The sequence below is a fragment of the Cricetulus griseus genome, chromosome 6 (assembly GCF_003668045.3).
Source record: "Cricetulus griseus strain 17A/GY chromosome 6, alternate assembly CriGri-PICRH-1.0, whole genome shotgun sequence".
Lineage (NCBI taxonomy): Eukaryota > Metazoa > Chordata > Mammalia > Rodentia > Cricetidae > Cricetulus > Cricetulus griseus.
Window position 1 is genome coordinate 51,706,330 of NC_048599.1, and position 23,541 is coordinate 51,729,870.

The window sequence follows — 23,541 nt, forward strand, 5'->3', positions numbered from 1 at the left end:
TGGAGAATTAACATTTCCTACATTAAATCTGTCCCAATCTTACTAAGTCCAAGTTTCCGTTAAACTCGTTTGACATCTTGTTGCTCCTACCTATACCTCCCAAGTGCTGGGATACAGATGTTTGCTACTATCCCTGTCTCAGCCTATTTTATATTTCTTTATCAAGAGTAAAATGTCACCTTTTATTTCTAAGGTTAATTTAGTTTGTTTGTAGGGTTCTCAATAAGAGGCCTTTGTTGTTTCCTGTTGGACACCTTCCTGGTAGGTATTTTAAGTATGACTTATAAGAGCTAAAAGAAAGTTTACAGAGCCTGAAAGCTACTTGAAAGATCAACATAAATCATTTGTTTCTAAGATTTTACTTCTTCTAATAGGGAAGAAAAAGTTTTCATTGTAATCTTTTTTTCCTTTTCCCCTATTAAGGACACAGAGATAGTATGGATTTACAGAGATTTAAAGAAACATCAAACAAAATAAAGGAACTGTTATCCGTAAGTGATACTTTATAACAACACAATTAAATGTAATTTCACTTTTGTGATCATTTCTTCTAAATAGAACTAAACTTTTTTTCAGCAAAAAATAGGTTAGCAGAGATTGTCATTAGTATGATTATCAGATACCTGAAACTCATTGGTCATTGGTATGATTACCCCAGATAGGTGAAACTGTTGTTTCAAAGAGAAACATGAAAAAGTTCAAATTAGCTTGCATTTTTGTTGACTAAAATAAAATGTTTAATTTTATTTAAATGCTTTTCCCTATTAATTTTTTAGGAGTAATTACTGAGCTTGACTTTTCTTCAAGGACCCAAAGTTTATTCAAACATGATCCTTCCTCTCAAAGAATTTGGAATCTAGAAATAAAAAAGCTATATATAATGTACACATATAGAATATCAAATAAATTCTTACTGACATCTAATGAGTGAATGGAACAACTGTCAAAAAATAAAAAGATGTTTTTCTTGCCTAAAAAGTAGTTTTTGGCCGAGCGTTGGTGGCACACACCTTTAATCCCAGCACTCGGGAGGCAGAGGCAGGTGGATCTCTGAGTTCAAGGTCAGCCTGGTCTCCAGAGCGAGTGCCAGGACAGCCTCCAAAGCTACACAGGGAAACCCCGTTTTTGTTGCTTTCATAAATTGCCCATAGCTATTAATCACTCCCAGAATAGTGATGTAGCTACTACACTATGAGTTCCTTGAAGTTCTTTAATTCCTCTGTCACTCAAAGAACTTAAATTTTGAAATGATCAAATGACAAAGGAAGCAAGATTTGCTTCTAAAGAATAGCCAGGGGTATAATAAGCAGCATGCTCTCTGAGTCATCACTCCACATATGATCCAGTATTAACTGTGTCATTGCTGTCAGAGACATGTTGTATTCTGCCCTGCATGTAAAAGGCAGACTCAGATGTATTAACACAATGAACATGATATCTAATGAAGATAGTTGTATGATTTTCTTGCTTCAATGGAGGATGATATATAAGATGTGATTATAGTGTATTCAGAGGTGCCTGAATATCCAGTAATATCTCATTAGTGTGTGGGAGTCAGAAACTCAGCTTAGTGTTCACATAAGCCTTTAAATGGGGCAATCCGTAAATTTAGTGTACTTTTCCTGAGACTGTTCTTCACTCACAGTCCCTCTTCACCCCCATTTTAAATCGAGTGTTATTTTTGAGGCAATCTCATGTAGCCTGAGGTCAGGCTGGCAGGCAAGTGCTGCCACTCAGCTTCTTTGTACAATATTTTTTTATCCATTTTAATTCTCTGTTGGCATACTTCTAATGTTCTGAATATTTTCATTATATATGATGGTTTTGAAGGAGACAGCTAGATAGGTGAGTTGGATGCATTTTAGACAGCCTTAGCTAGCATGTGATAATGAAAAGAGAAAGAACCACAAGACATAGATTATTGGAGCTTGTTTTAGGATTACTGTATTGGGAGAGATGCTGTGTGCTATGTATTAATTTAGGGTTTTTATTTAAGTTTCCAGTTGAAGTGGATTTTATAGGTAAATGAAGTACTCTATGGATATTCATGAGTCTTAGGAAAGCTGTTATAATCTGAAATTTAAAAATTAGTATATTTTCTTGTCTGTGTATGCAAATAACTGACATTAATGTACTTATGTGGCATTATTTTACTGTGTGAAGCACTTCCTATACATAGAACATGAAGTTCAGGGTAAAATAACACTTCAGACTGTAAAACCTAAGTGAAGACTCATAGCATTGCTGTGTAAATTGCCTACAGTGTGAAGAGTGTGCAGCATCAAAGCCAGAGATGCTTAGTATTTTGAGGTAATATTTTAATTTAATGAAAGTGGTAGATTATTGCAGCAATAATGCTTTGGTGGTCAAGGTTCAGAAGTATTTTAAAGGTTGTGTAATAGTGTTAGAGTTGATAAACACTATGGGGCTCAGTGGTTAGGAGCACTTGCTGCTCTCCCAAAGGATCTGAGTTTGGGTCCTGGCACCTATATCACAGTCAGCTCCAGGAGATCCCATGTTATTTTCTGGCCTTTGTATGCAGCCATGTATATGTAGCTTGCACACAGACACATCCATAAAAATGAATCTTGAAAAAGAAAATGATGTGATGATTTAGTTTGTCTGGAAAGAAGAAAGTTAAAGAGAGCTGCTAGATACTAAGATATTTTGTAGCTAGAATAGTTGAAAGATAAATATTTAATGAAATACCATTCCTGTTGAAATAAACATTGAAGAAAAGAATTTAGTAAGAGGGCTGAATTTGAAAATGATGAAGGAAGTGCTTTGTTAGTGTAAATTGGAGAATGGGGTAGAAATTTGAAAAAATGTCATCATGGCTTCATAAATTTGGATGAATCCTAGCTAACTATGAAAAGTGTAATCAGAAGTTTTTAATGAAATGCAAAATAATTATTAGGCCAGAAAGGCAACAAGCCTCGTTTGTTTTGGTTTGCTTTTTGAGACAGGTTTTCTCTGTGTAACAGCCCTAGCTGTTCTGGAACTAGCTCTGTAGACCAGGCTGGCCTCGAACTCACAGAGATCTGCCCTCCTCTGCCTCCTAAGTGCTGGGATTAAAGGCATGTGCCATCCCCGCCTGGAGCAGTAGGCCTTTTTAAATGTATAAATAATACAAAGCAAAAGGAAAGCTTCAGAGATATTGGAATGCTGTATCCACATGTCAGACAAATTCAAAGAATTTAAAGTTTGACACACAGCTTCTACAAAGTAGTATGTATTGAACCACGGTGGCATCTACTTTTTTCTTTATAAAGTAATGGCTTTGGTTTCAGCTTTTCTCCACTTTTCTATATTTTCCCAAACATATTTTTGTTTGTTTTTGTTTTTTAAGACAGGGTTTCTCTGTAGCTTTGGAGGCTGCCCTGGAACTCGTTCTGAAGGCCAGGCTGGTCTCCAACTCACAGAGATCCACCTGCCTCTGCCTCCCGAGTGCTGGGGTTAAAGGCATGTGCACCAACGCCCGGCCCTTTTCCAAACATCTTGAGAATGCATATTAGTATAAAAAGGATTCATTCAGATGAGTAGGTTCAAGTAGTTTTTGAGATTCATATTCAAGTAATCATATCACACCTTTTAATGCCCAAGTAGAATAAATCATATTGAATTAAAACAAAAGAATTAGTGCGCAAAACAATGGCTTGAAGTTCAATTGTTTGTATTACAATCTATGCAGAATGATACTCCTTCTGAAAACACTTTGAAACATGTGGATGCTGCTGGATATAGTGAATGTCACAAGACTTCTTCTCTTCACACAGAACAAGGTGAGCGTTTTGACCTTATGAATTCTGTTAGCAAACATACTTACTAAGCTTTAAGTATATATTAGTCAAGTATCTTAGTAATAAGTGTTATTTGAGTCACAAGATGAAAATCCTGGTCAATAATAGTTAATGTAGCCTTGGAAATGAGTAATGTAATTATATATAATTATTTAGACAGAAAAGAAAAGATGAAATTCAAAGGTCTTTTAAACCTAATTTTAACATTTACACATTGTATTAGTTGTTCAACAGATTTACTTTTCCAGTTTAACTTGGTTAAATTGTGTTGAAATTAAAATACAATTTGAAAATAATTAACCACCTTTCATTCCAACCACACATGGAACCACTATTGTTTTTTTGTTGTTGTTGTTTGTTTGTTTGTTTGTTGAGACAGGGTTTCTCTGTGTAGCTTTGGAGCCTATCCTGGCACTTGCTCTAGAGACCAGGCTGGCCTTGAACTCACAGAGATCCACCTGCCTCTGCCTCCCGAGTGCTGGGATTAAAGGCGTGCACCACTAACACCCAGCCACTATTTTTTTTTTTTTATCTGCATTTAGCCAGTATATTCATTTTGTGGCCTGAAGATCATATGCAGCCATGGGTAGCTACAAATACAGGCCAACACAAAGTAGTGAAGCAGTGACTTAGTAAAGCATTTAAGAGTTTTGGTGATTTTCTTTTTTTGTTTAAGCCTAATTATGCAATTCTTAAGCATGAACTTGGTGACTACATTGTATCACAGTGTCAGAGGTTAGCCATGTCTGCTAGTCTTCACCCTTGTGCATTCATTTATTACAATATATGTTTTTCTGTTTCCCATAATTTATTCATGAGATAGCATAATTTTCTGTGCCATGGCAATATTTCCGTATTAAGTGTGGGTGGGTTTTTTGTTTATTTGTTTGTTTTGTTTTTTCTTTAAGATTTTATTTATTATGTATACAACATTCTGCTTCCATGTATATCTGCACACCAGAAGAGGGCACTAGATCTCATTACAGATAGTTGTGAGCCACCATGTGGTTGCTGGGAATTGAACTCAGGACCTCTGGAAGAGCAGTCAGTGCTCTTAACCTTTGAGCCATCTTGCCAGCCCTGGTTTTAGTTTTTCAAGACAGGGTTTCTCTGTATAACAGCCCTGACTGTCTTGGAACTCACTCTGTAGACCAGGCTTACCTCGAACTCACAGAGATGTGTCACCATGCTTGGTGGCCTTGTTTTTGAGATGAGGCTTCACTGTAGCCCAAGCAGGTCTCAAACTTTTGGACTCAAGTGGTCCTCCTGCCTTAGTGTCCCTAGTTGCTGGTACTAAAGGTACATACTACCATACCTGGCTTTGTTTTTATATAAATGCCTATAATTGAAAGGTTGAATAATTATGGAGTTTTCCTTTTAAAAATCAGTGCTTCCTTGCCCCCTCACCATCACTTATTTTAATCTGTTTCTGTACACTGAGTTCAGTAGTGTATATTACTGTAGAAAGAGGGATACTCCCTGAGCCTAGACACACGGGGGTGGGCCCAGGCCCTATCCCAAAGGATATGACAGACTCCCTGGGGAGCAGAAAGGGTATGGGGTAGGTAGGGTGTTAGTTGTGGGGGAGGGACAGGGGAAGAGGGGAGGGAGAGGGAACTGGGATTGACATGTAAAATAATCTTGTTTCTAATTCAAATAAAAAAATGGAGGAAAGAAAAAAGAAATTCAGTTTGGCTTGGCAATCAGAAATATAATTATGTCATACATGTGAGTGATCCTAGCAGATTCGAGCCTTAAAATCATCTCAACAGCTGCAGAAAAGGCATTTGATAAAATTGAGCCATCTATACATGAATAAAACTCACATAATGGGTGGGGGAGAAGGAATGGGGGTGAGGAGAGGGAGAGGGAGAGGGGAATTACATGTGAAACAAGCCTGTTCCCTAACTTGAATTAATAGTAATAATAATAATAATAATAATAATAATAATAATAATAATAAAAAGAAAAAAAACTAAAAAAAAAAACAAAAAAAAACTCACATAATGCTGGGCAGTGGTGGTCCACACCTTGATCCCAGTGCTAGGGAGGCAGGCAGATCTCAGTGAGTTCCAGGCCAGCCTGTCTACAAAGTGAGTTCCAGGACAGCCAGGACACACAGAAAAACCCTGTCTAAAAAAAAAAAAAACAACAACAAAAAACCTTACATAGTAATATAAGAGTGGAGTTCTTTAATTACAATAAAAATTTTCTATAAAAACTTACCACAAATCTATTTCATGTCATGCTGAGTACTAAGATGAGAAATGAGATAGAAATTGGAGCTGTTTGTATTTTATATCCTAATCCTGGAAATAAGGCCGGTAAAAGAAATAATAGAAGTGATTATCAAAAGGTGAAACTGTCAGATAATGCTTTTAAGATAATGTGTATATTGTTTCTAAAAATAGCACAGTTATATTGCTCTATTGTCTCATTTCACTTTTAGGTCAAATCTCTTTTAGTTTGCTTGCTTACTTTTTTACTTCATTCACTTATTGTTTGTTTGTTTGAGACAGGGTCTCTTTTTGTGTTCCTGGCTGTCCTAGAACTTGCTATATAGATCTAGACCAGGCTGACCTTGAACTCACAGCAATTTACCTGCCTCTACTTTTCAAGAGCTGAAATTAAAGGTGTGCACCACTATGCCTAGCTCTTAGCTTTCCTATCTAAGTGGAGACTAAACTCTTTTCCTGCCATTTCCAGATTGAACACCTACACACAAATACGTATGCCTTCACTCTTTTCCACCAGTGTAGTCATGTCACAAATTTATTTAAATCAGCATCTTAAATTCCTTGATATTTAACTATGGTTCTTTGAGATACTCATAATGTTACATATTCTGTCATTTTTAAGTTATTAAAGTTTTGCCCTGCATTTGGTAATATGTTTCAGTTTACTATTTTTTACTTTATCTTTTGTTTTATGAGATAAGATCTAATTATGGCCCTTGAACTCAAGACAGTCCCCCTGCTTCAACCTCCTAAGTGCTGAAATTGAAGAGGTGTGCCACCATAACTTACTTTTCCCTATACATTTGGCATAAAACTTTTTTCTAAGAGTTTTAATTTCTTAACTTTGAAAAAATATATTTAAGTTCATTTGGGATTTTTAAAAATGACTGTGACAACAAAGATATATAATCTTAAGAATGGAAAGAACAATATAGTACTCAATATTATCATCAAAGTAAAAGATTAGGAACAGAGCGGGGCCTTGTTGGCTCACACCTTTAATCCCATCAGAGGTAAAGCACATCTCTGAGTTTGAGTCCAGCCTGGTCTACAGAGCGAGTTCTAGGACAGCCAGAGTTGCAGAGAGACCCTGTCTTGAAAAAGGCGGGGCGGGCATGCCTTTAATCCCAGCACTTGGGAGGCAGAGGCAGGCGGATCTCTGTGACTTTGAGAACAGCCTGGCCTACAAGAGCTAGTTCCAGGACAGCCTCCAAAGCCACAGAGAAGCCCTGTCACGAGAAAACCAAAAAAAAAAAAAAAAAAAAAAAAAGTATATCCTGCTTCACAGACAACTCTGTCAGATATGCTAGGCCTTCTAGATGGATGCACCAGTGTTGCAGAGAAACCTTGGGTGACTGTCCAGGCAGCCAGCTATTTCTGTCATTTCTCAGTTTTTGCCGGGCGTCGATGGCGCATGCCTTTAATCCCAGCAGTTAGGAGGCAGAGGCAAGTGGATCTCTGTGAGTTCGAGGCCAGCCTGGTCTCCAGAGCGAGTGCTAGGATAGGCTCCAAAGCTACACAGAGAAACCCTGTCTCGAAAAACCAAAATAAATAAATAAATAAATAAATAAATAAATAAATAGTCTTAAAGAAAAAGATAGGCTGGAGAGGTGGCTCAGCAGTGCAGGGCACTGTCTACTCCAGGTTGGATTCCCAGAAACCCACATTGTGGCTCACCACCTTAAGTAACTCGAGCCCTAGAGAATCCTAATTAATTTTTTTCCTTATTTTTATTAGTTCAAATTAGGAACAAGCTTGCTTCACATGTCAATCCCTTTTCCCTCTCTCTCTCCCTCCCCTTTCCCCCAGACCCCCCCCAACCCTCCACCTGACCCCCACCCAGAAAATCTTAATTAATTTTAAAAATTTAATGGTAATAAGACCAGAGTCAGGTGGATATCTGTAAGCTTGGGGCAAGGGGCAAGTGTACCAGGTACATCAGGTACCAGGCTAGCCAGGGCTACAAAGTAGGACCCCCTTCTCAAATAATAATAATATTAAAGGTATGCACCACCATGCCTAGATCTTAGCTTTCTTAACCTAGTGGAGACATAATAATAATAATAATAACAGTAACAACAACAATAATGATGACAGTCATAATAATACTAATAGGGAATCCCTGTGTACTTTGGTGGAACATCTCCAAGCTTAAAGTTAAAAAACCTAAACAAACCATGCACCTTATCACAACCTATAGTTTTGGATACTCAGGTGGCAGAAATAGTAAGATCATTTTTAAGCCTAGGACAGCCTGGGCATCATACAAAGACACCTATATCTGAAAACAAGCCACCTAACCATTAAGGAGAGAGAGAGAGGAAAAAAAAAGGCACCCTCAAAGTACATATTATGCTGCTGTTTACATAAATTTGTAGTGGTTATATGGTACATACATATACCATACACTGACTGAAGCACTCTCCAGAAAGATGCACAAGAGTGGTTTGGCTGTCAGTAGGGGTGATCTGAAAATAGGAGAGGACTTGTTTTTAAAATATGTTTTTTCTGGGCTGGAAAGATAGCTCAGAGGTTAAGAACATTGGTTGCTCTTTTGGAGGTTCTAAGTTCAATTCCAGGCTACAACCATCTATAATGAGATCTGGTGCCCTCTTCTGGTGTGCACGCATACATGTAGGCAGAACACTGTAAACATAATAAAGAAATCTTTTAAAAAAAAAAAAAAAAAAGAGGTTTTGCTTCTTAAAAGTTTAGTTGCTTAGCCAGGTAGTGGCGGCACTTGCCTTTAATTCCAGCACTTGGAAGGCAGAGAGGCAGCTGGCTCTCTAAAGTTTGAATCCAGCCTGGTTTACAGATTGAGATCCAGGACTATCAGGGCTACACAAAGAAACCTTATCTTGGGGGAAGAAAAAAAAAGTTGTTCAACTATGTCTTGTTAATTTCTTGTAGCAGAAAACAGTAGTCGAAGAACATCTACAGAAGATTCCCCAGAAGTAGATTCCAAAGCAGCTTTGTTGCCGGTTTGTATATTTCAATTAAGTAGCATATTGACAAGAACATGCACATACTAATTTATATTAAAAAGCCATGATTAGTATTTTATGGACAATTATATCAAGTTTTAAAATCAGTTTTCCTTGGAAAATTGACCTCAGTACATAGTGGCAGTTAGAAAAGAGTCTTCTGCCATGAACACTCAGAAATTTTACACAGAAGAAAAGCAAGACCTCTCATTTGAATTGAAACTAATTATATGAATTCATTCCCAGCCACCTGTTGTAATGTAATGTTTGGTTTTTGCAAACTCTCCTTTAAAGAACCCGTCTCACAAAACCAAAAAAAAAAAAAAAACCTTTCATGGGTGTAGAACATGTGCCTTTAACCCTAGTACTTAGTACCTAGAACAGAGGGAACATACTTTAGGCCAGCCTTGCTACATAGAACATCCCAGACCAACCTGGGTACACAGTAATATCTTGTCAAGATTAAAGCCCAAATGTTTCTGTTGGATTACAGGTGAGATACTCTCAAATTACTAAGTAAGGCCAAAATGCAATACAGATGAAGGTACATTTAGGGCTGGAGAGATGGCTTAGAGGTCAAGAGCACTGACTGTTCTTCCAGAGGTCCTGAGTTCAATTCCCAGCAACCACATGGTGGCTCACAACCACCTTGAATGAGATCTGGTCCCCTCTGCTGGCATGCAGGCAGAAGACTGTAAACATAATAAATAAATAAAATCTTTAAAAAATATTTTTATTTAAAAAAAAAGGAAGTACATTTAGATGGAAAAGGAATGAAAGACCAGGGAAGTACATATAATTGGCAGTGAGACAATAGAATTTGAAAAAATGTAAATGAATTAGGATTTCCTAAGTTGATGAAATGTATAAAAATTCAAATTCAGAAAATATGAATTACAATCTAGGGAAGTTAAACATGTCTAGAAATATGTCTACTAAGTTTGCTGAATAAAAACCATGTGCATGGGTGTGTAAAATGGCTGCAGTGTCTTAATGCTTGTGTTTCCATTTTATTTGGATTTAGTTGTGATTTCAATTCTATTTATACTTTGATGTCCTTTTGGCAAGAAGCACAAATTATTTTTAGAATCAGAGACATGCTTGGAGAATAAGATTGTCATCAGAAACAAAGAATTTGAAGAACTAGAAATCCTGGAGGCTGGGAGATGAGTCAATAGGTAAAGTGCTTGCTATATAAGCCTCATGACCTGGTTTCAGATTACCAGCATCCATGTAAAAGCAAGCATGAGATAAAGGAGGATACCCACATGGGTGCACAGAGAGACATAAACACTACTCTTGTAGAAAGTACCGTTCCTGAATTTGCTTATTCCCCTTTATGGTTATTAGTTACTTGTATAAAACAGGTTCTCAGTCCTTCATTTTAAAAGAATGTTAAGAAATGAATGTTAAATAGTTGATATTGATTCAAGAGAACTGCTTCTATATTTTAAGATTTTGTGTTTTTTTTTGACTGAAGGATTGGTTACGAGATAGACCATCAAACAGAGAAATGTAAGTAAGTCTTGTCTTGATGACCTGAAACGTATCTGAGTTAATGAATACTATATTTGTTCTTCTCTGTCTTACCTTGTTTATAGTCATTTTAAGATACTTGAAACATTTACCATTTTTACAGACAGGAAATTGGAAGAACTTAGTTATTAGTTACACAATTTGATTCTGTTCTTCCAACATGCTCTTGAATAAATTGTGGAAACTCCTATCTGGAGACTTCAGTTAATGCTTGGTTAATATTAATGTATTTGTCATTCATTCTAAACAAACTTTATAACATATGTATATATGTTTTGGAAAATAACTTGATGATTAGAGCAGTAATACATGACATACTTTAGAAAGCTTGGGTACTGTAAGGTTATCTGTTGAATGTGCAAATCCAGAGCTAGAAAAGTAAAAAGCAGTCTGATAGGTAATGACCCCTAAATGACTGACACCCATTTGTCAGTATGCCCAGGTAAGTCCTACTGGAGAAGAAAGGCCATTTTCAAGCAATGTGTATTTTCAAGCAGTATGTATTTTTATGAATCTGAAGTAGGTATAAACACAGAAGAAAGTAAATGGTGTTGACATAATTAGGTTAGACTTAACTACATTTAATTCCCTTCTGTTACGTCTTTATAATCAAAGCCTTAGGAAATAAGCACAAAAGTTTGTTTTTTTTGGTGTTGTTTGTTTTTTCCTTTTTTCTTTTTTGGTAATGGGGATTGAGTGAAATAATGAGAAAAATGTGGCTCACCAGCAGCAGAAAAGGGGATAATGCTGGATCAAAATCTTCCTTACAAGAAAAACCTTTACCTTACTAAAGTGAAGATAACCTTGGGGCCAGGTGGAATATGGTAATTGAAAGAGGCCTTGGTGGCTGTGTTTCCAGGGTCCTTTTGGATCTTGAACTTTAGGTTCCAACTAAGGCTCAGAGCTGCATAGTGGGAGAACTCAGCCTGTAATTCATCCTAATCAAATCCCACTCCTCTTTTCAATATAACTCATTTACATATGAATCCTTGGGATTCAAAGTACTCCCACTTAGAATCAAGACTTATTATATCAGTCTGTTGGAGTACTTCTGAAATCATAGAAAATCATTTCCGGGTATTGTCACAGTACTGAAATGAGCCTTCACATATACCGAACCATGAAATAAAAATATTGTTCTATTAAGATCTAATAGCCATCAATTTGGCACCAAAATAATATTTATGTAGCCATAAAATGGAAGTACAGGTTGTTGGTAACATAAATACATGTAAATATATGCATGTCTGTATATGGAGTAGGGGAATGGCAAGTAGTCAAACATAGAGATCTGAACATCTGTATTCCTTTAATTGCATTTCATTAAGTAAATTATAACCTTATAAAATCAAAAGTTAAATGATAGTCAAAACTAAGGTTGTTGCATAGCTTATATTATTTTTATATTTCTTTAGGCCACCTGAAGGAGGAACATTAAATGGTGAGTCTGTGTGGTAGACTTAATAGAAAATTGAAGGTCATAATTAATGCATTTACCACATTATCATAGGCAAGACATTTTAGACTTCAAGTTTTAAAAAGCCAAGGTAGTTGGAAAACTCTTCCCTCATCTTTAATATAGGTATTTTACAAACACATGACCCACCCTGTGAATTACGATGACCACTCCCCACTTAACCAGCACCCCAAACCAGAATATTGCTAATATACCAGGCTCTTGCTGTGGCCTCCATCCTAACTAATATAGTGGCTTACTTTATGGTACAATATAAATGGAGTCATAGAAATGTAATTATTATGAAATTCATCAGTATTATTGTTTTAGTGTAGCTTGTGCATTATTAGTATTTCATAGTATTTCATAGTGTTCCAATATATTGAATTTATCCATTCTAATTGATGGGTATTTCAGTAGCCTCCAGTGTGTAACTATTATGCTTTCTGTTGCTGTGAGCATTCTTGTTCATGTTGTTTGGTAACATAAATTTGCTTTCCATCGGTTATATGCCTAAGGGTAGAATTGCTGGGTCATAGTTTATGCATATACTCATATTCAGTAGTTACTGTCTCCCAGATAGGTTTTCAGAGTAGTTAGTTATTCCAGACTGGCTTCCTGCCTATAGTTTTACTGCTAGTCTGTCTTCTACCACCAAAATAATTTTCCTGAAAGATTTGATCTTGCCACTCCTCTGCTTTACATTTTTCCCATTGTCATTCAGTAAAATGCAGTGTCCTTTCTTTGCATGACATATTAGGCTCTTCACAATTTGATATTGCCTGCTTCTGTAGCTTCACCTCCTTCAGGTATGCTTATGCTCTTGCTCGTTAATTTGCAATCTTGGTTGCATATTCAAATCACTATAGAATCATCTGTGTGATGCCACAGACCTGTGGAATTAGATATTGTGGACTGTCAGTGGGTGATGTTCAGAAAGCTTCACAGACTATTCTGAATGTATTCTTAACTAGTCATTCATACTAAACTGCCTGGGGTTTCTCAAATTTGCATATACATTAGCACTTCAGATATTCTTGTAAATGTATCCCTAAAAATCCACTGCCTTGCAGATTGCTATCTCTTCCCCCATGTGAGGTAGCCTCTGCTCTTATTAACCAAGCACCCTTAATTACCTGCCTTTGTAGTCCTTACGATGCAAGTGTTTGTGTGTAGGTATCTATAGATATTACATCTTTTTATATTATCACAGTGTTAAAACTGTTGGCTTTTATTTCCTGTGAAAATGTAGATTCCTTCTCATTTATATTCTAAAACTTAGCACATCACAGATCTGTTATTCTCCCATCTCTTCTTCCTATGGTTAAAAATGAAATCCTCAGGCTGGAGAGATGGCTCAGAGGTTAAGAGCACCGACTGCTCTTCCAGAGGTCCTGAGTTCAATTCCCAGCAACCACATGGTGGCTCACAACCATCCGTTATAAGATCTGGTGCCCTCTTCTGATGTGCAGATATACATGGAAGCAGAATATTGTATACATAATAAATAAATAAAATCTTTTAAAAAATGAAATCCTCAAAATAAATAAATATATAAAATGTAGATGTGGAGAAGGGGACCTAGAGTATTTTTACATCCCAGGATCTCACTTCTCATGTTAGATCACCTAAAATGGTTAGATAGTTACTGTTTTCCCAGCCCAAAAGGCAAGACACTGGACAGTTTTTCTTTTTGAGTGGCAGGTGTGAAAGTGCAGTTTATGTCAAGAGCATCATGTGCTTCTTCCCTGGTGTTGGGAGCACAGTGGCCACTGTTGTGCCTCAATGAAATAGGGTCATGTGATACATGATAGTTTTGTTACCTTTCTTCCTTTTTCCCCCTGGTTAGGAGAGGTTGTGAAAGAAATTTAAGAGTATTATTTGAGAATGTGTGAGCATAAATTTATACTACACAAGTGCTTTTTAAACAGTCTGGTTTATTTACAATTTTAGGTCTTGCTTCTCCATTTAAGCCCGTTATGGATACAAATTACTATTATTCAGGTCAGTGATACTGAAAACAAAATTTACTGATATTTGAATCATTAGAGATTTCATTTCATTTCTCTCTATTTTAATGCAGCTGTGGAAAGAAATAACCTGATGAGGTTGTCACAGAGTATTCCCTTCGTGCCTGTACCTCCACGAGGTAAATCCTCCAAAAATAAATAAGAAGCAACTCCCACTGGTCTCTGATCATAACTTAGAACATGGGTCAGGTCAGATTGAGAAGGATTCCTTTGAAGAAATACCATTTTCATTCACCTTTGCCTACTAGCAGGGCAAGGTATATTGAAATAGGAGGGAACATTAGAAACCATTCTGTGTGTTCTATTTCAGAAACCTTGATCCATTGTCAGGCAGCAGAAGTGTAGGACAATTGACATCATAGTGTGTGTACAACAGATTTCTCTAACCTCCTGTCTAGAATTATTTAAAGTTTTACTTGCTTCCTAAGAATTTATCCCCAAGAGCTAAGGAAGATGATTCAGTCAGTAAGAAGATGAGTTCATTCCCCAGAACCCTTGTGAAGAAGCCAGGCGTGCAAACATGTCTTGTCATTTGGGGGCCCGCTGGAGTCACTGAGCTTTAGTAGATGGCTGCTGAGGAATAATAGCCTGATAATAAAGTTACCTTCTGGTACCCACTTGCTTATGTGTATATGTACCCCACAAAACAGTTCATCTTTATCATAATTTGAAGCATGCTTATCTTTAAGCATGTTCAAAATATGTTGGGGTGTGTGTGTGCACAGAGACCAGAGTAGAACATTGGGTTTTATGCTTTATCACTCTTTGTCTTATTTCTGTGAGATAGGATCTCTTACTTTATCTGGAACTAGGCTGGTAGCTCACAAAGCCCAGAGTTCCAAATAACACTGGGGTTCCAGGTGCTCATGTGCTGGCCTTTATACGGGTTCTGGAGATTTGGACTCCGGGGCCTCTCTCATATTTGCCTAACAAATATTTTTATCCAGTGAGCCACAGCCCCTCTTAAGGAAGTGTGTTTTTGTTTCCTGTTATTTATTACTTTTTATAAAGTTGCTATAAAATTTAAAAAATAAAAAACTTATTTTACCTTGCTTAATATTAACCATAGATACTTACAAATATTTATTCTACTTTATTATTTTTAAAGTTATATGTTGATCTTAAACTGTGTCCATTCATGTTGTAGGTGAACCTGTCACGGTGTATCGTCTGGAAGAGAGTTCTCCCAGTATACTGAATAACAGCATGTCTTCTTGGTCTCAGCTAGGCCTATGTGCCAAAATAGAGTTTTTAAGTAAAGAGGAAATGGGAGGAGGTTTACGAAGAGCAGTCAAAGTACAATGTACCTGGTCAGAACATGATATCCTGAAATCAGGGCATCTTTATATCATTAAGTCTTTTCTTCCTGAAGTGGTTAACACATGGTCAAGTATTTATAAAGAAGATACAGTTCTTCATCTCTGTCTCAGAGTAAGTATCCATGAAAATGTAATTGAAAGATGTAAAGTGTGAATAAACACAATGAAATTGTATTTTAAATACTGACCAAGGCATTTCTCCCCTTCTGTAGGAAATACAACAACAGAGAGCTGCGCAAAAGCTCACATTTGCCTTTAATCAGATGAAACCCAAATCCATACCGTACTCCCCAAGGTAAATCTTTACATTTGGTGAGGGCTTAGTATTATTTGGGTAACAGTCTCTTTTGGCACTCATTATCGGGTATTTATTATGCATCTTGCATATCAATTAGAATCTTATTTAACAATCCCCCTGGTATTGTCTGTGACTTTTTATAAGGTTCCTTGAGGTTTTCCTGCTGTACTGCCATTCAGCAGGGCAGTGGTTTGCTGTAGAAGAATGCATGACTGGAGAATTTAGAAAATACAACAATAATAATGGTGATGAAATTATTCCAACAAACACTCTGGAAGAGATCATGCTAGCCTTTAGCCACTGGACCTATGAATATACCAGAGGGGAGTTACTGGTACTTGACTTACAAGGTAAATCTATTACTAGTTGAATTACCATCTAGTGAAATTGTGTAGTAGGTTCTCACCTATTCATATATTACACATGATATACAGAGTCTGATAGAAGATGTAAAATAAGTCACAGTCATAGCAACATAGTCATTGGGGTTTTAAGTAATAGGATCTGGCTGTCTTTCCTTTTATTAAGGTGGAGTTTTGCTTTCCATCCCAAGCTGGCCTGGTACTTGTGATTTTCCTGTCTGAATCTCCTCATTGCTGGGACTGAAGGGGTGTGTCACCACACCCAGCCTGCCTATCTTAATCATTGTTAGAGTGGTACATGTTCTTGGGAACTCTATTACTGTATACTCTGAGGTATCTGGCCTTTACTATTTCATAGGTATAAAAGAATTTTTCCTGCTGAGCATTGGTGACACACATCTTTAATCCCATCATTTAGGAGGTAGAGGCAGGCAGATCTCTTGAGTTCAAGGCCAGCCTGGTTTACAGAGTGAGTTCCAGAACAAGCAGGACTGTTACACACACACACACACACACACACACACACACACACACACACAAAAAAAAAAAAAAAAAAAAAAAAAACCCTCTCTCAAAAAACGTTAATAATAATAGTTTAATTGGAATTAAGGATCTTAGGTCTATGTTAACTACCTGAATTCACTTCCTGTCCATGTGACTAACATGGGCTTTCCTATATAGTAGGATGGTTTTAGATAGCTGGCATCTTACATGGTAGCTGCTTTTGCCAAGAGAAAAAGCTCAGACTCTTTTCCCTGCCCTGGTTGTTTGTTTGTTTTTGGCAGGCTCATAGTATATCCTTGTACTTGCATCCTTGGCTGACCTGGAGCCCACTATGTAGACCAGGCCTGTCTATAAACTTAAACTCACAAACCTGCCTGTTTACCTGAGTGCTGGAATTAAAGGTGTGCACCACCACACCTAGTAGTAGAATGCTGAATCTCCTAAGAGTTTGTTCCAGATTCTTTCAGCCCATTTTTCTCCTCTCCCTCAGGTGATTTTTCAAAACAATAAGCAAGCACTCTACCCCTACACCCTTTTAAAAATTATGCGTATATGTTTAGACTTTTTGGGTTATTTTTGTTTTGTTTTTCTTGAGACAGGATCTCATTGTGTACCTCTGAATAGCCTGGAGCTCTCTGCCCTCTGAGTGCTGGGCTTAAAGGTGTGCATCACCTTCTGAGTCATTGGGGTGGGGGTGGTACATCTCAGAGGACAACTTTGTGGAGTTGGTTCTTTGCATCTATCTTTTCCCAGATTCTTGGAATCAAACTGGTGTTCTCAGCCTTGCATCTTCAGGTAGCAAGCTCCTAATCACATCTTGCTGGTCCCCCAACATACACACCCATTTTTAAAGATTTTTAAATTGTATTTTATATGTCTGAGTTTTGCCTCCATGGTGTGTTCCGGGTGCCATGGAGGTCTGGAACTGGAGTTACAGGCTGTAGTGAACTGCTGTGTATGTGCTGGGAACTGAACCCTTGTCCTCTGGAAGAGCAGAAAGTATTCTTAACTGCTGTACCATCTCTCCAGCCCCTCTTCCTCTTTTTCTTCCTTCCCCCACCCCCCTTTTCTTTTCTTTTTTTTTGAGATAGTGTTTCACTAAGTAGTTGGGGTGGCCTTGAGCTCCTTCTGTAGCTCAGTTAGGCCTTGAGTTTTCCATTTCTTCTGCCTCAGCTTCTCAAGTAGCTGAGGGTACAGTGCTGTGCCACTAGGCCCAACTGAGCCATTTTTTTTGTAGGAATATTTTAGGTGATTACTATGACAATTTCATGATACAGAAAGACCAAATATTCCTATCTTTGTTGCTGTTGTGAAGACATCCAGAAACCACAACTCACCACTCCCATCCACTCTCACAGATTAGTACAATTCTTTTAGTTACTTAGGTGAGATATGGGTGTGCTGGGCTTTGCAAAACTAGGATTACAAAATGCATTTTTTCAACCTAACATCATAGGTGACCTCTGTGTAACTGGTGAGTCTGAGTTATGGCTTTTAGTACCAGTGTGAGCATTTATATAGCATGGAGATGCATGATGTATTCCTGCATTGGTAGACTTTCATTCCAGTTTTAATTTTTGCTTCTACAAATGAGAGTTGTTGCTTTTATTTCAATAAAGCACTAGTAGATTACTTTCAGAAAAGCTTATAGGTCCTGACTTCCCTCTCAACCTTGTATGTAAGTGCCCTTCTATCCACTAGTGATGGGTACTCAGCATTGTTAGTTTTTTCCAATCTGTTGGGTAAAACAGCAGTATTAGGAGCCCAGGAGATGACTGAACTGCCACACCTGACAGATGATTTTGATCTGAAGACACTGCATAGTGAAGACAGATGTTGTCTGACCTCTGTACACCTCACCATAGAATGTGCATATTTACACAAACTCTTAAATGTTTTTAAAACCTTTTTTGTAAATAGAAATATGTTGTTAGTGTTTGTTTTGCTTTGCTCTGCTTTTTGTGTTCTTTTATTTTGTTACTTGTTTTTGTGAAATAGGGTCTTATTTATCCCAGGCTGACCTCCACTTCACTTTGTTCAAGGATGACCTTGAATATAGATATGTGCCATTTTCACAGTTTATGCAGTGCTGGGGCTTGAACCCAGACAGAGATTTGAGTATAGTAGGCAGGCACTCTACCACCCGAGCCCTGGTATCATGTTTTAATTCTGGATTTTCCATTTGTGAAACTGGACCATTTTGGTTTCACTGTAATGGGTTTAAGTATTTATGATTATTCAAAAAAAGATTCAGCCAATTTTTTCATACCTCTGGGAAAGATTGAAGATAAAAACAAACAGCCAAAGATTTGCTTAAATGCAAAATAAATGTTCTGTAGGACTTTTTAAAAGCCTTTAGATAGCAAAGCGCACTTTTCTAGTGAAGCTGAACCGGAGGCAGCTTGTGCATACCTTTATACATTGAATCAGGTGCTGGAAACCACCAGGGTGGTTTTGGATGTAATCTCCTACATTCTTCCACACGCTCCTTACCTCATCTACATTTTGCCAATTCTGCTGTCCTCCAAGTCTGGCTGGTGACTCTGCCTTTCTTCCCAGAGTTCCCTCTGTCCAGAAGTCCCTGCTATACCTCCTGCCTACCTTTTGGCCACTTAGCTTTTTATTAAAACAATCACAGTGACACATCTTTATGAGATGTAATCAAATATCAACATTTGTGCCAACCTCACCCACTCTGATATGTAATTTTAATCACATACCAGATATGGTAGAGTGATAAAACACTGTTATGAAATATCAGGAGAGAAAAATACTGCTTTGAATAATTTAACAATATAATTAAGAATGATGCTTTAAAACTCCAAACCTTATTATTATGTAAGCATAAATGTTTATATTGATTGTATAATTTATGTTGTCTTTTTTTATGTATACATTTAAAGGTGTGGGTGAAAACTTGACTGACCCATCTGTGATAAAAGCTGAAGAAAAAAGGTAATAAGATTTAACTGCTTCATTGAGTCATAATTTGCTGTTTTTAAATCCCATGTTTCCACTCAAATAAACTCCCTTCTTTATTTGCCCCTTCTGCAGATCCTGTGACATGGTTTTTGGTCCTGCCAATCTAGGAGAAGATGCAATAAAAAACTTCCGAGCCAAACACCACTGTAATTCTTGCTGTCGAAAGCTTAAACTTCCAGGTAAAAACTTTCCCTCCTTTTCTGTTGTTAGGTAGCCCAAGTTAGCTTTGAATCCAGGATTCAGCTGCCTTAACCTCTGGGATACTGAAATTACATATTTGTCACCATACCTGGCTTCTGTGTTTTAGTCCATATGCTATATAAATTGCTATCTAATTTGTTTACTATAATAATAAGGCCATAGGTACAAAGACTTGGTTAATTGGTCTGCTGGGTTCCTGTTTAGAAAGTCCTATCCTGTGCCAATGAATTCAAGCTTATTCCCAGCTCTGTCCTATATCTGATTCAGGGCATCAGATCTTTTGTTGAGGTCTTTGATCTGTTTGGAGTTGTTGAGTTTTGTATTGGATGAGAGAAAAGGATCAAATTTCATTCTTCTACATGTAGCAGTCCAATTTGAAAAATACCATTTGCTGAATATGCCCTCTTCTCTCCAGTGAGGCTTGTTGGCCTCTTTGTCAAAAATCAGGTGACTGTAAGCATGTGGGCCCTTATGCTAGCCCCATGATGTTTATATTACTATAACTCTGTAGTGTATCACTTAAAATCATAATAATAAAAAAAGGAGGTTTACTATCATTTGTATTTCCATATAAAATTTAAGATTCTTTTTCAATTTCTGTGAAGAATTGTGTTGGAATTTTGATGGAGATTGCATTGAAGCTGTAAATAGCTTTTGGTAGGATGGCCATTTTCACAATCTTACCGTAACAATCCATGAGTGTGGGAGGTTTTCTGGTATAAAACTTTGACCTCCTAAGCTTCACAAAAGCAGGGCCTTGTTCATTACTCTATTGTCACATTCCCATGATTTCAAAAGCCAGCACCATGTACACTGTGTCATTCCTATATAGTCATACTTTCATGATTTACTTATTATGTGGTCCTCATGTAATAATTGTATAGAAATGTATGACTATTAAGTGTAAGATTTAAGGAAATAGATCTGACACGTTTAGAGGAAACTTAATGTAGAAAATGGTTTTAAGTTTTCATTTGTAAATATACTGACTTTTTCCCCCTGCTGGAATTGTGAATGTAGATCTGAAGAGGAATGACTATACGCCTGATAAAATTATATTTCCTCAAGATGAGCCATCAGATTTAAATCTTCAATCTGGAAATTCCACCAAAGAATCAGAAGCAACAAATTCTGTTCGTCTGATGTTATAGTACTGAATCATTGATTTTTGCCTACATTTCACAAAAGTGTGACTGTCATTTTTCCTTCAGGAAGGAATTGATGATATAAAAATATGTGTGCAAACTGAGCTTGCTGGCCCCACACATAGTTTAGAGGCTGATGTTCTCATTGAAAAGCACCTTGATACAATGACAGCTGGGACTTGTAACAGTGATAGAAAGTTAGTGCTTTCAACTTGTGAAGGTCTCTTACAGCAGGGCTCTGAAACTCTGCTCTGTCATCACTTGGTGCAGCACCATTAACCAAAGTCAAGTGTCTTTGAATTGTATTGGCTGCTCAGTTACAGCCATTCAGCTAAAGAAACTAAGTCACGCAGCTTTTTGGTTAAATGGCAGATGTCTTCCTCAGTTTGATGTGCTGCATGATAATGATGCTAGCTTTCAAATAGATTTGTGACCACAGGGAAAACGACTCCTTATTGTTGTAGCTTCACAGGCATCTTCAAAAGCCTGCACTGAGAACCATGTGTCTTCCCTGCCCCTTCTCTGTGTCTCTCCCTCTCTTCTCCCTTAGTATTGAGTATCAAATCCAGGGCCTCACGAAGACCATTTTCTAAGAGGGATTTTATTTAAGAATCAACTTTAGATTCTGTTTATGGATACAGCCTGTTTCTTGTTAAACAAAGCCCCAATTGTGCAAAAGGGTTTTTTTTACATTATTTTATCAATGTTAAGTAAAAGAAAGCCATGGTAAATGAGAACGAACTCACTGTTAAAAGGGTGTTTCCTGTGAGGAAGGTTACAGTAGTAACCACCTGCAGTTGCATACATCTCCAAAGATTTACTGACTTAGTGTATCCAATCAGAGTGTCGTGTGAGCTCTCACATTTAAAATTGTGTAGGAATGTGTCAATGTGAATTCTGTTTTTGGTACTTATTTAAGAAATCAGTTGTTGGGTTATCCTTATTCAATATAGGGAGATCACAACCCAACTTTATGCCAATAAAATGTAATTTAATTGCCCAGATATTTTTGCATATTTAGCAACAAGAAAACCTTATCATTTGACTCAAGTTTTATGCTTTCTCTTTCTTTTCATTTCCTAGGTACTAATTTTAATTTTTATTTGGAAGGGAGCAGTGTAAAGCTTATTTGTATTCAATAGTGTATCTCATAGATACAGACAAGGCAAGCAGAAATGAGCTGTTTAATAGTGTTTAATGTTGATGTGCAGAGAAAAAGTGTATTACTTAAAGATACTATACCATATGTTTTGTATATCATTAAATCTTTAAAAGAAATTAAATTTATTCTTGTTTACAGATGTTTAATGAATATTCATTCTGAAATGTGTGATTTTTCAGTGTCAGTCTGTGTGGGTGTGTCCATGTGACCTGCCATGGGTTATGTGTGGTCAGAGGATAACTTCAGGTGTCAGTCCTCTCCTTTCATCTTAAGAATTTTTTTACATTTATTAATCATTTGGCTGGGAACTGTGCACATCTTACGGTTCACCTGTAGGGTGTGAGGATAACTTAGAGGAGTTGGTTCTCTCCTTCCACCGTGTGGGTTCCAAGGATCAAAATCAGGCCCTTGGGGTTGTCTGCATTTGTTACCTGCTGAGTTGTCTTGCCAGCTGCCTCAACCTTGTAAACACTTTTAATGATGTGGATACAGGGTAGTTGGGCCTTGTGTGTCAGGGTTCCTTCACTCTTTTCCTTCCATCTTTCCATAGTACACTCTGGGATTGCAGACTTGATTACTGCAGCTGGGTTTCACATGTGTTGCTGGAGGTTTCTTGTCCTGCTGCCACCTTTCAATCCCAAATAAACACACAAAGACTTATATTAATTATTAAACTGTTGGCCAATGGCTAGGACTTCTTACTAGCTAGCTCTGTCTTAATTATTAACCCATTTCTATTAATCTACGTGTTTTTACTTGGCCTTGGCTTACTGGATAATGCCTGATGTGTCCTATCCTCCCTATCTCTACATGGCATTCCTCTTCGGCGCCTCTCTGCCTACCTTTCCCAGAATTCTCCTTGTCTCTGAGTCCTGCCTATCTTCCTGCCTCTATTGGCTATTGGCCAAAAAGTGTTTTATTCATCAACCAATCAGAGAAACATATACAGAAGGACATTTCCCATCACACATGGGTCTGGAGATCTAAACTCAGAGCTTACAAGAGCCAGTTCTCCTTCCACCATGTGGATCCCAGGGATTGAGCAGTTAGGTCATTGTGCTTAGGTAAGCACCCTAACCCATTACACCATGTCTTTTGTTGTTTTTAATCTCCAGGTTAATCTGAAAAAGAATTGGTTCATGCTTAATTTTGTTGTTTTTACAAAATAATATTAAAACTTAGTTCTTTTAAATACTTTATGTACTTAAGTACTTTTAAATACTTTATGTACTTAATTCTTGTAACAGTCCTGTAAAACAGATGCTAGTATATTTTGTAGGTAAAAGAAATCAAGGTTACTACAGATGTTTTTAGTCTGTAACTATATTAGGATTCAAACCCAGGCATACTGGTTTTCCCACACCTTTAAGCAGTGTCCTGTATTGACTCTCAAGCCCAGTGACCATTGATGGTCACTTTTAACTGTCAACTTTGACACTTGGGAAGAGAGTTTCCGTTAAGAATTATCTAGCACATCAGGTGGTGGTGGCACAAGCTTTTAATCCCAGCACTAGGGAGGCAGAGA

General features: G+C 37.3%; 1 protein-coding gene across 2 annotated transcripts in view; it reads left to right on the top strand.

Annotated features, from left to right (window-relative positions):
- Trpm7 (transient receptor potential cation channel subfamily M member 7) overlaps nucleotides 1-22,155 on the top strand; it is a 90,032-nt gene extending 67,877 nt beyond the window's left edge. The window contains exons 27-39 of one of the 2 annotated variants that reach the window (XM_027421918.2): nucleotides 424-491; nucleotides 3,692-3,782; nucleotides 8,948-9,018; nucleotides 10,502-10,536; nucleotides 11,973-11,998; nucleotides 13,967-14,017; nucleotides 14,097-14,162; nucleotides 15,191-15,474; nucleotides 15,575-15,657; nucleotides 15,805-16,010; nucleotides 19,430-19,481; nucleotides 19,581-19,687; nucleotides 20,730-22,155. In XM_027421918.2, the coding sequence (XP_027277719.1) occupies nucleotides 424-491; nucleotides 3,692-3,782; nucleotides 8,948-9,018; nucleotides 10,502-10,536; nucleotides 11,973-11,998; nucleotides 13,967-14,017; nucleotides 14,097-14,162; nucleotides 15,191-15,474; nucleotides 15,575-15,657; nucleotides 15,805-16,010; nucleotides 19,430-19,481; nucleotides 19,581-19,687; nucleotides 20,730-20,860 (1,271 nt within the window). In that variant the 3' untranslated portion in view covers nucleotides 20,861-22,155. The remainder of the gene's footprint in view (nucleotides 1-423; nucleotides 492-3,691; nucleotides 3,783-8,947; nucleotides 9,019-10,501; nucleotides 10,537-11,972; nucleotides 11,999-13,966; nucleotides 14,018-14,096; nucleotides 14,163-15,190; nucleotides 15,475-15,574; nucleotides 15,658-15,804; nucleotides 16,011-19,429; nucleotides 19,482-19,580; nucleotides 19,688-20,729) is intronic. The other variant, XM_027421919.2, reaches the window with a different exon arrangement.
- The last annotated feature ends 1,386 nt before the right edge of the window (nucleotides 22,156-23,541 follow it).